Source organism: Tachyglossus aculeatus, chromosome 17, assembly GCF_015852505.1.
Source record: "Tachyglossus aculeatus isolate mTacAcu1 chromosome 17, mTacAcu1.pri, whole genome shotgun sequence".
NCBI classification, from domain to species: Eukaryota; Metazoa; Chordata; class Mammalia; order Monotremata; family Tachyglossidae; genus Tachyglossus; species Tachyglossus aculeatus.
Genome location: NC_052082.1, coordinates 34844429 through 34857046, shown reverse-complemented (window position 1 = coordinate 34857046; position 12618 = coordinate 34844429). Strand labels below are relative to the sequence as shown.

Genomic DNA, 12618 nt, shown 5'->3' with positions numbered 1-12618 from the left:
GCTTCTCTTTCCAAATGAAGTGTTAATTCAGAGTCAATCCCTTCTTCAAGTGCTTAGTACAGTGCTCTGCACACAGTAAGCGCTCAATAAATACGATTGATTGATTGGTCGTGTACGTGAAGGTCTGTTCTCAGCAACTGACTCTCAGTTTTCAGCTGGAAGACGGCATTGTCTGAGGCCTTACTTTACCATGTCCATAAAATACTTCCTCTGCTCTCCTTCCTTTCATTTCCCAATTTTGGCTCCCCTTACAGCAGCTTTTTGAGTATCCTGTTGTTTATTCTCCTCACAGGTCCCATCCATGTAGCTGTGTTAAAGGTGATCTTTGTGATTTTATTAGGGTTCGCAGAGAAGTGTCAGAATCTCTGATTACCCCACCACAGTCCATACTTTCAAAGACAGCTCACCACCTTTCAATGCACTGTTCATAAGAACCCTAGCTACAACCTTGTGCTCTGCTCGGGACACAGAATACATTCTTCCTTTTATACGGAGAGGTACCTATAATGTGGTTTTCAGAAAGTCCATTCTCCCTCCACAGGAGGGGAAGAATCAGGTTGTGTATGCAGGGTTGGGGAAGAAGAATGAAAAATCTTATGTCTCTTTGAAAATGAGCAATTAAAATAATTTTATTGATAGTTCATATTGTTTACACAATAATCACTCAAAGTCTAAAGTAACTGAAACTTTAAAAAGCAAAATATATAAAATTATTTTACATGGTTATATACAATTTTATGAAGAAATGATCATATACTTTCAGTTAGATACAGTGTTTCCTTACTAAGCCATAAACAATCTAGGAGACATTCAGTTATCCCTGCCACTTTGCCCGCGAGTCTTCTGTGGGACAGGGACTGTTGTCCGATCTGATTATATCTACCCTGGCACTTCGTACAGTGCTTGGCACATAGTAAGCGTTTAACAAATATCATAAAAAACACGAAAAAAAAATCAGAAGGAGAATTTGTACTAACATAGTTTATATTTTCGAGCTGCTCCTTTTTCAGTGCTCCTTTTCAACCCCTGCTGTGCTCTACAACTTTTGAAATTGGCAAATAACTTTGAATTTAAACACCATTTGGAAATGTATTATCAAAGTAATACATTACACTCATTTCAACTTTACCAAGAAATAATATTCTTTTCTACTCAAGTCTACATGGTAAACACAAATATCTCTTATCATTAGCTTGGACAATACTGGAAACTCACTTTTGGAAAAAGTATAAAAAATGTGAATTTGCTAAAGACCTGCACGTGTTTCTTGTCTACAGCTTTCAGATTTGTCAAACAACCCCCACTGTTCATTTTTATCTGAAACCTTTGCTTGGGATGAAAGTGGAACCCATTATATTAATACTGCATTCCGATGTCTGACTTAGCAAGGAAATAGTGCAGGAAAAACGAAAGTGTTACATGATTATTAAATGCAACAGCTATAATTTAAATAGAAATAAAAACGTTTTCATATTGCTTCATGAAAATAACACTGACCAGTATCTAATTTAGAATTCACAATGTACCCATCATTAATGCCTGAATTGTATTTTATGATCACAAGAAAAAAAGGGATGTTAAAAATGGATGAATGATGTTTGTTCCCTGGTGAATGTGGAAGTAAAATAGGTATTCCACAGACTAACTTAGTTTTCATGTCTTCAAATGGATGTTTTGGCCTATTTTATCATAAGTTTAAGTGCTGGCAAGAAACAACATTGGTAGCTTATTCCCCTCTGCGGACCCCACCCCCCCAAAAAAATCGTATACACAGTGATATTTTAGAAGTAGGTCAAAGCTCTTGTCTGATTTGTTCCCAGGGTAACTCTTCAATAAACTGCAGTGTTATTCTGGATTTCAAATAGAAAACATTTGCAGTTATATACCCAGGGCAGGCATGCCCTCAGGCCAAGAATGAGACTCTGTTCTTGTGGTTTTACATCCCATCCCACCCCATATCGTACCTTTCTTTCCTCTTAATTTTTCTTGGACTCATATGCTTAATCCTAAACATACCCAAGGCACTTAACTGATGAAGGAATAAGAGAGGGAATTTTGTGGTTTTAAAAGGCAAATGGGAAAATAGAGGGAAGTACTAAGCAGGGTACATCTCCTTTAGTGAAAAGTATTTTTCACTTCAAAATCATTGAGGGGAAAAAAAATGTAAAACTCATGGAGGGACATTAGATAGTGAGGAAATATCCGCTAGTCAATTAGCATCTTAAGCTCCTAAAGTCATGATTTCAAACAGCTTTTGTATCATAACTATGAAGTGACAACAGTATAAGAGGGGGGTGGTTTGATCATCCATCATGTACATTGCTCCAGGCAAGACACGTATTTGTTATGGGACTCTCTCTATTTAAAGATATTAATAATGGGACCTGCCCTCAGTTTAAAAATCAACATTTAGTTATGTTCATCAACATATTTACAGATGCCAAAATTGATCTAACGTTGTCCTAAATTTCAGTTGTGAAGTGTGACAGGATTGTTGTAGAAATCTTGGCGAGAAGAATGAGGGCGTTCTATTGAGAGACACCTAAGCCTCTAAAAGCTCTGTTGAAACAAAACTCCAAACCTTTCTCCCTTTTCCCCGTAATACATTGGATTCTGACATTTTTCAGGGTATTCACATTCAGCCCACTATTTAGATTTTGTTTTCTGACATTCACTTAACAATTTGTGTGCTTTTAGTCTCAAACAAAACAAAATTTTGCTAAACTACTTGTGTACACTTGAATTTTCTTTATCTAGTATCATCTAGTCAGTAGTGTTACATTCCTAGTAAATTATTTCTAGGCGTTTTAAAAAATTCCCTAATCGAGTAACGGTTAATCTGTTTTACAAAGACTGACTGTTCCTTTGCATTTGATGTTGGAGTCAAATCAATTTAAAATCTCCACATCTTCCTAATTGAGAGTTCTGAGTAAAATTCAGGAGGGCCAGAAATGATATACTCATTTACAGGAAGTTATTAAAATTGAGAAGTGCTAACGTCAAAGAGTTTAAGTGCTTTAATGATGACATACTCTTTTTTCTTTTTCTCTCCCTTCAATGTGTGGTAAGCAGTCAAGGATTCCATGTGTAATTATGAATGCTATGATAGCAATCACATATGATTTTTTTTCTTCTGTGCAAACACAAAGCCAGGTCTTTTCAAATGCCCCATAATTTGAATAACAATTCTGTCTAAAAGAAAGAATTGAAATGTAAATGTCTACCCCTTCTTTTCATGATGAGCTGTACTTATTACTGGAGCGGAAATTGTCATATCCATGATCATTAGCTTTGAACTTTAAGCAGGACTGCTTCTCCTCCAAGGATTGCTTTTCCTCAAAAGATTGGCACCAGCAACACAAACATAACTGTTTAAAACAAAAATAATTATCATTACAGTCTTTGGTAACTTAAATGCTACAAGATTTAGACATTAAAATACTCTGAATACTATGACTGTAAATTGTTAGGCATATGAATTTTGTTACGCAGCAAGGAATTATTTTATTGCGATGATAATCCTTTCTGTGCCACTCAAAAATACATTATTGACACTTTCCTGGAAACCTCCTGTTTTTACAGTAAAAACCTACATGATTTCTCAGTTTATCTTTCAAATACAAAAATCTGGAAGGAGGAGGTTGGGATGGAAACACTCACACATAAATCAGCAAGTACTGGAGAACCGACCAGACTAATACTTTGTCATCACCAATTACGAGTTGGAGGTAATTGGCAAAAATTGTACTATCAAATGTATCATAAACAGAAACTGTCCTGAGTATTTCTATTACTTCAGTATCAAAGTAAAAGTAATAACTAGTAATAATGAAAACCTCCGACAAGGCAGGGATAGTCCCACTTTGCATACGAAGGCACAAGGGTATAGAGAACGTAAAACATTTGAAAATGGTCATCTCTTTCAAGCTGGAGTAGAACTGATCATGGGAAGCAGCATGGCCTAATGGATGGAGGAGGGGCCTGGGTGTCAGAAGGTCATGGGTTCTAATTCCGACTCCATCGCTGGTCTGCTGTATGACCTTGGGCAAGTTGCTTCGTTTCTCTGGGCCTCAGTTCCCTCACCTGTCAAATGGGGATTAAGATTCTGAGCCCCACATGGGAAAGCCCAATTACCTTGTATCTACCCAGAGCTTAGAACAGTGCCTGGCACATAGTAAGAACTTAACAAATACCATAATAATAATAATAATTAGTTAATATTCTAATCATTGGACCCCAAGTTCTTTTTGCCAGCTCTCTCTGGTGATCATTTAATCAACTGTGTTCAACTTGATTATCCTGTATTTACCTTAGTGCTGACTACAGTACTGGGCACATAGTAAATGCTTAAGAAATATGATGGTTATTATTACTATTATGAATAATATTTCCCATTTCTTAAATATGCAGAAAATATTTACTAGCATGTGCATGCGTGTTTGTGTTTGGGGAGGAAACTGGGAAATGGGAATATGATTTATGAACCAAAATCATGAACATGTTCAGATCCTAAACAAATGTGAAATAAGTAAATAATTTACTGAAGATTTAAAAAAAAAGCCTTGTTCTGAAATAGCTGTGAATTTGTAAGACTCGTTGGCAAGTCAGGTTTAAAAAGAACAATGAGGATGCCCTCTTACCTTAAAGCAGTTTTTGAATCTTTTGCTCACCAAGTATAGAGCAATTGGGTTAATGCAGGAATTCAATGAAGCCATATTGATACCAATGTAGTCCAAAACCAGTAAAAAGCTGTAAAAAAAAATCCCAAAACAACACAAAATACTTGAATGAAAATGCATTTCTGCTTCCACACTTCTACTAGGGTGTTCATGGGCTAATAAATTACTCAGCTCCCATCTCTCTGCTTTTTGTATCTGTCTTTTCCTTGCAGAGCATTGAGGCTCCCCAGACTTGAACTGATTTATAGGATAGAGAGATGACTAAGGCCTGGGATATTTATCCATGACATTATCTAAGTCATTTCCACCCCTCCCTCCCCTCATCCTCTTGCCTCAGTTCCATGACCTCTCACTTCTCAAGTGAAACAGAAAGAGGCAACTGGGAATTTTAAGTGCCCTTCTAGAATGTAAATCAGGAATCTTATCAAGGAGCCTATGTTTACCATCTCATTCTTACCTCAAAAGGTCACATCTATTGGGATCACTTTGGTCATAAATAGTGAGTTTCAAAATCCTGCTGAGGTGAAGGGGTAGCCAACACAGAGCAAACACAAGCACCAGGCAGAAGACGGTTTTGGCCACTTCACGTCTCTGAAACGGTGGTATGAAGATTCTTAAAAGCTATTCAATAATGTCACCCTTTATTCCATTCTCAAACCAAATTTTTTAGGGCATATCCACAGACCTGAGATAAACAAAATTCTACTAACCTAGGACTCTTTATCTTGGGTTTCTCTGAGAACAGAGAGAAGTAATATGCAACACCATTATCAACATCATCAACAGGGGATTTATAGGGTGCTATGACTTATCCTAACAGTTAAGTGATGCAAGTTCGGAACATCAAAGTTCAAATGGAATTCTCTTTTCCACCACAAGATGGTTGTAGAAAATGAGCACTAGATAGTTACAACTTTTTCGATTATGTACCCCCAAGGGAAAATTTCCAAATCCAATTCAAAATATGTAAAATTATCCAGTACAGGAAAGAAAAACTTAGCAACAAAATATATTTCTCTAGAGGACTTTTTTTAGTTTGACATAATCAAGTTTGCTAATGGTACAAGCTATTTTACATCGAATAATTACACACCCCAAAGCAGCAATTGTTTGTGTTTTCATACCTGCTTTAGATGGTCATTTAAGGCAATTTGCATGCCACTTTTCTTCCTCAACATCTCACAGGTCATTAGTGTATAGAAAAATGCAGTTATAGCCAGTGGCAAGCAGAAATAGAAGCTAAATAGCCACCAGTCTTTAGATGCTTTGTAAAACTAGAAAAAAAAAGTGATAATGTTAAGGACCAGTATTAGATGGAAGAATTTTTGACTGTAGAGTATGTCTACCACTTAATAAATGCCATCATTATTATTATTATTATTATGTCGGTCTGGAAGACAATTTGCCTTGAATCACATTGGACTTAAAAGAAACTGCTTCTGAGAATGACACATGCAGACTTCTTTGCAAGAGTTGCCTGCATTTTTTTCCGATAAGTAGGTCATTTAAAACAGCCAAGTTATTCACAAATTCAAACCCTTCTCATAGGCATACACAATACCCTGTGTTCTGCTCTTGAACCAAGCGAAATAGGTTTTTCTTTGGATAGTAAACATTCTTCTGTTTCTTCCTTGAGGGTTTGTGTTTGGAAGGAAGATTTTTAAGAAGCCCAGGCACTTAATTGCTTGTTGCAATACGAATACCAGTGTGTTTATCTATCAGTGGTATTTATTGAGTGTTTACTGCGTGCAGTGTACTGTACTAAGAGCTTGTGTTGGTAAACATGTTTCCTGTCCACAACGAGCTTAGAAGTGCAGAGCACAGGAATGACTACCCTGAGCAGCGTGGCACAGTGGAAAGAGCCCCAGCTTGGGAGTCAGAGGTCATGGGTTCTAATCTCTGCTCCTCCACTTGTCAGCTGTGTGACTTTGGGCAAGTCACATCACTTCTCTGTGCCTCAGTTACCTCATCTGTAAAATGAGGATTAAGACTGTGAACCCCACATGGGACAACCTGTTCACCTTGTATCCCCCCCAGAGCTTAGAACAGTGTTTGGAACATAGTAAGCGCTTTACAAATACCAACATCTCCCTGGCAGAGGGTTTCTAAGTGTGTCTTTTTTTCCCTTCCAAACAAGGGAAATAACCAGTAGAAATAGTTAATGCTTTTCTCACCCACCAACTTTCTTATTGATTCCTACCTCCTGGATTGAGAGGAGAGCTCAGGGTACCTCCTGGCTAGAGATATTATTCCTTCTTCTGATCAAGTGATGATTGTGAAATACAAAAACCTTTGCATTGATCCCTTTTAGGACTGCAATATCCCCTGCACCACCAGGTCCCCTGTGCTTCAGAGTTCATCAGAAAGCCTTGAATTCAGTGTAAGCCAAAGGAGACTTGCCTTTGGTAGGCAGGTTTGGTAGCTTTGATTGCTTTGTCTTGCCTTATGCCGTCGAGTCGTTTCCGACCCATAGCGACACCATAGACACATCTCTCTCAGAGCGCCCTGCTCTTCATCTGCAATTGTTCTGGTAGTGTATTTATAGAGTTTTCTTGGTAAAAATCCAGAAGTGGTTTACCATTGCCTCCTTCCGTGCAGTCACCTTGAGTCTCCGTCCTCGACTCTCTCCCATGCCACTGCTGCCCAGCATGGGTGAGTTTTGACTTGTAGCAGTTTGCCTTCCACTCTCTAGCCACTGGCCAAGCTAGGAGTGGAATGGGTAGGCCTTTGCTTGACTCTCCCTCCTGTAGCCGAGACTGGTAGAGTACTGGAAACTCTGCAGGTGTGACCCTGAGAAGGATTGATTGCTTTGGGCCCCAGTAAATGAGAAGTACAGAATGAATGATCGTTCAACCACTAAGAAATTTCTGTTCCGTATATGCCCATCCAGCTAAGGCTGCATTGTATTTTGGGATATAGGTTGGTTGCGAATTTCTTCTGTGCCAATGCCAAATGAGAATAATTCATTAATTAATGGTCCCCACTGAAACTGAAAAGATATAACCCCACATTGGGCACTGTTAGTAGGTCAGGACTATGATCCAGGATAAAGCAACAGAAAAACATCTGCGGGAAGCAGTGTGGCCAGTGGATAAAGCATGAGCCTGGGGAGCCTAAGGACCTGGGTTCTAATCCCACTTCTCCCACATATGACCTTGGGCAAGTCTGTGCCTCAGTTTCCTCAGGTGCAAAGTGGAGATTGAATACCTGTTCTCCCTCTGACTTATGTTGTGAGTCCCATATGAGACAGGGACTATATCCGGCCTGAGAAACGTGTATCTAGCCCAGCACCTAGAACGCTGCTTGACTCATAGTAAGCACTTAACATATACCACACACTCAAAAAATAAAGAGCTCAGAAATATATAGGTGTGCAAATTTTTCAAAGAAATAATCACTGAGCAATAATATATTTTGAAGATTAATATATTTGTTATCTGATGTTGCAGACATCTCATTTTTCAATCTTCTATATTTTAATATGTATTTAATATATAATGTTTTTCTATATTTTAATATATTTGTCTTTAAACAATTTGTCTCAGACCACTCTCTCCACTGAACTCAACTCCCTCCTCCGAGCCATTTCTCCGTCTAGCTTGTACCTGTAATACTTAGCCTTGTCCCTGCCCTTGTTTTGGAGGAAGTTCAGGCAAAATGGGCAGATTCTTGCCAATGATCAATCAGTAGTATTTATTTAGAACATCACCTTTGCAGAATACAGTCCTAAACAGTTGGGAGAGTACAAAAGAGTAAACATGGGATTCAGTACTGACACAGGTAGGGGAAACACAGGACTCAAGAGCATGTGACAAAGTGCAGAGGGAAACAGAGTGGGGGTACGAGGGGGAGAAAGATTATTCAGAGCAGTCCTTTGAAGATGGGGAGACGAATGGCATACCAAATGTGAAAGGGGAACTAGTTCCATGCAGGAAGTCAGGCATGAGCAAGAAGTCAGTGGCAAGAAAGATTTCAGTGAGACACAGTGAGTTGGTTGGCACAGTGGAGCGAAGTGTGTGGTCTGAATTGCAGTTGAATGCCTTCAAACCAATGGCCAGGATTCGTCCTCACCTGGTAGTACTTTCCAAGTGCTTAGTACAGTGCTCTGCACACAGTAAGTGCTCTATAAATATGATTAAAGAATAAACTTTGCCCTCTGTTCTGCTTAGCAACCTTACTGCCAGATCCATTGCCCTGACCAATCATTTTGGGACTTTTGACTTTTTCAGGAAGCCCCCAGTACCCACACTTCCACGCCTCTTGATATTCTCTCCAACTATTTGGTTCACAAAATTGAAACCATTATGTATGAGCTGCCCATAGTTTCCCTGGACCCTCCCCAACCTCCATGGGGACATCAACTCTGCCAGACTTCCCAGCTGTATGTTGAGGAGGTCTCCCGTAAGTAATTCCCATTTTACAGATGAGGAAACTGAGGTCCAGAGAAATTAGTTCTTGTCCAAGGTCACACAGCAGGCAAGTGGCAAAGTCAGGGCTAGAACCCAGGTCTCCTGACAACTCTATTATACTGTTATATTGTACTCTCCCCAAATGCTTAGTACAGTGCTCTGAATACACAGCACTGAATAAAAATGATTGATTGATTGATTACTCTTTCCACTAAACCACCCTAGGATCATGTTTTCTACCCTATTGTACTTTCCCGATTGCTTAATACAGTGTTCTACATGGTCAGCACTCAATAAATATTAATGATTAATTGATTAAGGGAAGTAAAGAGATGTACAAAGTCTTGAGCAACTGCAGTGATGCTATCAAGTTATTTACCCAAATAAGGGGATGCTTACAATTTTAGGAGTGAAACAAGACAAAAATTAGTTAAGGTATTTACAGTGGCATCTTGAGTATTTATCCACTAAGCACTTAGGTGCCCTTCACTTTTCTTTCAGCACATATGTACACGTCTTTATACTCGGTCACTTCCCCTACCTGCAGTTTATTTTAGTGTTGTCTCCCTCACTAGATTCTAAGCCTCTTGAAGTCAAAGATGGTGACTTCTAACTTTATTGTACTCCCCCAAACACTTTGTACCATGCTCTGCACACCGTAACCACTCAATAAATACTATTAATTGATTGATTAGGCTACATGGATGTCATCTAATGCTAAATTGAAATGATCTTTCATCACTTTTTTTGAAGCACTTACTAGGTGTCAAGAACTGTTCTAAGTGCTGGGGTAGTTACAAGTTCATCAGGTTGACAGCAGTCCCTGTGCTACATGGGCCTTACGGTCTAAATTGGGGGGGACAGATATTTTATCTCCATTCTATAGTTAGGGAAACTGAGTCACAGAGAAGTTAAGGGACTCACCCAAGACATGCAGCAAGCACCTGACAGAGCCAGGATTAGAGCCCAAGTCCTTTGACCCCCAGGCTCATGCTTTCTCCACTAGGCAATGCTGCTTCTATAAGTCAAAATAGTTCAAAGGAAGGATAAATGAACTGCTCAAACCAAGGCACACTTTGCAGATTACCTTAAGGTGTGAGTACTGTAAGTAATACTGGCATTAAAATTCAATGAAGAAGCAGCAAGGCCTAGTGGAAAGAGTCAGAGGACCTGGGTTCTAATCCTTCTGCTGCCCCTCACCTGCTGTGTGACCTTGGGCAAATCACTTAGCTCTCTCTGCTGCAGTTCCCTCATCTACGAAATGGGAATTCAATACCTGTTCTTCCTCCCACCTGGACTGGGATAATTTTGTATCTATCCCAACACTTACTCATGGGTTTGTCCTTAAGTGCTTAACAAATACCGTGTTTACTATTGTTGTTATTATTCGCCCTAGTTCAAAGAAGAGTATTCGAAGGAAGAGGGCTAAAAATGAACTTCAATTACTGAATTGTAAGGAAGTTAATGACTCACCTGCATAAAAGGTGTTTTCTGGGTAGGATGAAGGAAACAGATTCGAAGAGATTTTCCCTTGTAATCCATAGCAATCATATCAAAACCAATGGCTTCAGGGATAGCCAGAATAATTGAAACCACCCAGATCAAAACAATTTCCACCGCAGTCCATTTCGGAACTCCGATTCCTTTAATTCGACTCCAGGAAGCAACAGCTCTGTACCTAGATCAATAAACAGACCTTGTCTATCATTTTTGACTGAGCCGAAGAGTAATTTGTAATTTAAAAACAAATCCCTTTACTAGTATATCCCCTCTGGCATGAGGACTTACCGATCAATGCTCAGAGCACATAAACTTAGTACAGTTATTCCCACGGAGGCCTTTTGAATGAAGGGCACCAATTTGCACATTTCTAGCCCAAAGGGCCAGTCCTCTGCAAGGAGCTGTAGAGAGAAAAATAAGTACAGTTTCACAGGGCACATTTGGAAATAGCAAATATTTTCCCATTGGAAGTAGAAGAAGCAGAAGCAGTAGTAGAAGAGAAGCATCACGGCTTAGTGGAAAGAACATGGGCCTGGAAATCAGAGGATCTGAGTTCTCTGCTTGTCTGCTGTGTGATCTTGGGCAAGTCACTTCACTTCTCTGGGCCTCAGTTCTCTCAACCTGCAAAATGGGGATTTAATACCTGTGCTGCCTCCGATCAATCAATCATCAATCGTATTTATTGATGCTTACTGTGTGCAGAGCACTGAAATAAGCTCTTAGGAGAGTGCAATATAACAGAGTTGGCAGACGTGTTCCCTGTCCACAATGAGCTTAGAGTCTAGACTGTGAGCCCTATGTAGGACCTGATTATGGTGAGCAACAGTGAATCCATCTTGTAACACAGAAGCCACTTCATAAGAGACTGTTCTTTTACCCCATGAACAACAATATAAAAGGAGGAATTTGAGGAAGAAATGAATTGCCGAGGAAATTAAGGCAGAACTGAATTGTGAGAAGTTCGAGGAGAATCGGAATTTGTATTGCAGAGGAGATTGAGGAGGAGATGAATTGCCCTTCTGTAGGGCAGGAGAAAGACTGCCTAATGCTTCTTGAAAAGACAGGCTGTGAGATGGGCGTGGGAGGAGGGGTAGCCATCCCCTCTGGCTTTACCCTGGTAACGGGCTTGAGACAGCAGGCAAAGAATCAGGACCCCCCTGCTGCAATCCCCCAAAATAACTGCCATGAGTAGATAAAAAGGGGCAGAGCTGTCCCCTGGGCAGTGGCAAAAACCATCTAAGAAATGTGCTGAGTTGTCCATGGTGACCGCGGGGAAAACACCTAAAATGTGCTGCGGGAAGCCGGACTCCTTAAACTTCTCCAACATGTGACCATTTTCATGAAATTGGGGAAAACAGTCAGATGGATAACTTATCTGTGTGTTTGTTTGTGCGTGTGTGTGTGTACGTGCATATGTTTACTCCTTTTAGGCTAAGAATGGAATAAAGTTTTCCACTGTATATAGTGGTGGTTTGGTTTCACTTTGAAGTTGCCATTGACCACCTGGAAAATAGAGGGAAGTGACTCCCTAGGGACGGGCTCATAACTAGAGACAGACTCATAACTCGAGTGCCAGACAATCTGGGTGAGGTGCATCCAAGGAACTCATGCCAGGGAAGCAGAAACCTGGATGAGGTGCATCTGAGGATCTTGTCCCATTGAGGAGTAATAATAATAACAATAATTATGGTTTTTGTTAAGCTCTTACTATGTGCCAGGCACTGTACTAAGCTCTGGGGCTACAAGCAAATTGAGTTGGACACAGCCCCTGTCCCACACGGGGCTCACAGTCTCAATCCCCTTTTTACAGAGGCCCAGAGAAGTGAAGTGATTTTGCCCAGTCACAAAGCAGACAAGTGGCAGAGCGGGAATTAGAACCCATGACCTTCTGACTCCCAAGCCAGTGCTCTATCTACTATGCCATGTCACTTCTCATAGCAGAAATCTGGATGAGGTGCATCTGAGGACCTTGCCCTGTGGAAGCAGAAATCTAGGCAAAGCACAACCAAGGATCTTATCCCAGGGGAAGA

General features: G+C 40.0%; 1 protein-coding gene and 1 non-coding gene across 2 annotated transcripts in view; both read right to left on the bottom strand.

Moving 5' to 3' along the window:
* Positions 1–607: 607 nt before the first annotated feature.
* The window catches only part of EDNRB (endothelin receptor type B), a 33898-nt gene continuing 21887 nt past the window's right edge, over positions 608–12618 (bottom strand). The window contains exons 2-7 of the mRNA XM_038758803.1: positions 10877–10989; positions 10562–10766; positions 5804–5953; positions 5137–5270; positions 4641–4749; positions 608–3368 (exon numbers count right to left, since the gene is read on the bottom strand). Coding sequence (XP_038614731.1) covers positions 3234–3368; positions 4641–4749; positions 5137–5270; positions 5804–5953; positions 10562–10766; positions 10877–10989 — 846 coding nt within the window. The 3' untranslated portion in view covers positions 608–3233. The remainder of the gene's footprint in view (positions 3369–4640; positions 4750–5136; positions 5271–5803; positions 5954–10561; positions 10767–10876; positions 10990–12618) is intronic.
* Positions 7342–7479, bottom strand: LOC119939830. The gene has a single exon (XR_005454792.1). It is a non-coding gene; the product is annotated as a small nucleolar RNA SNORA7 (small nucleolar RNA).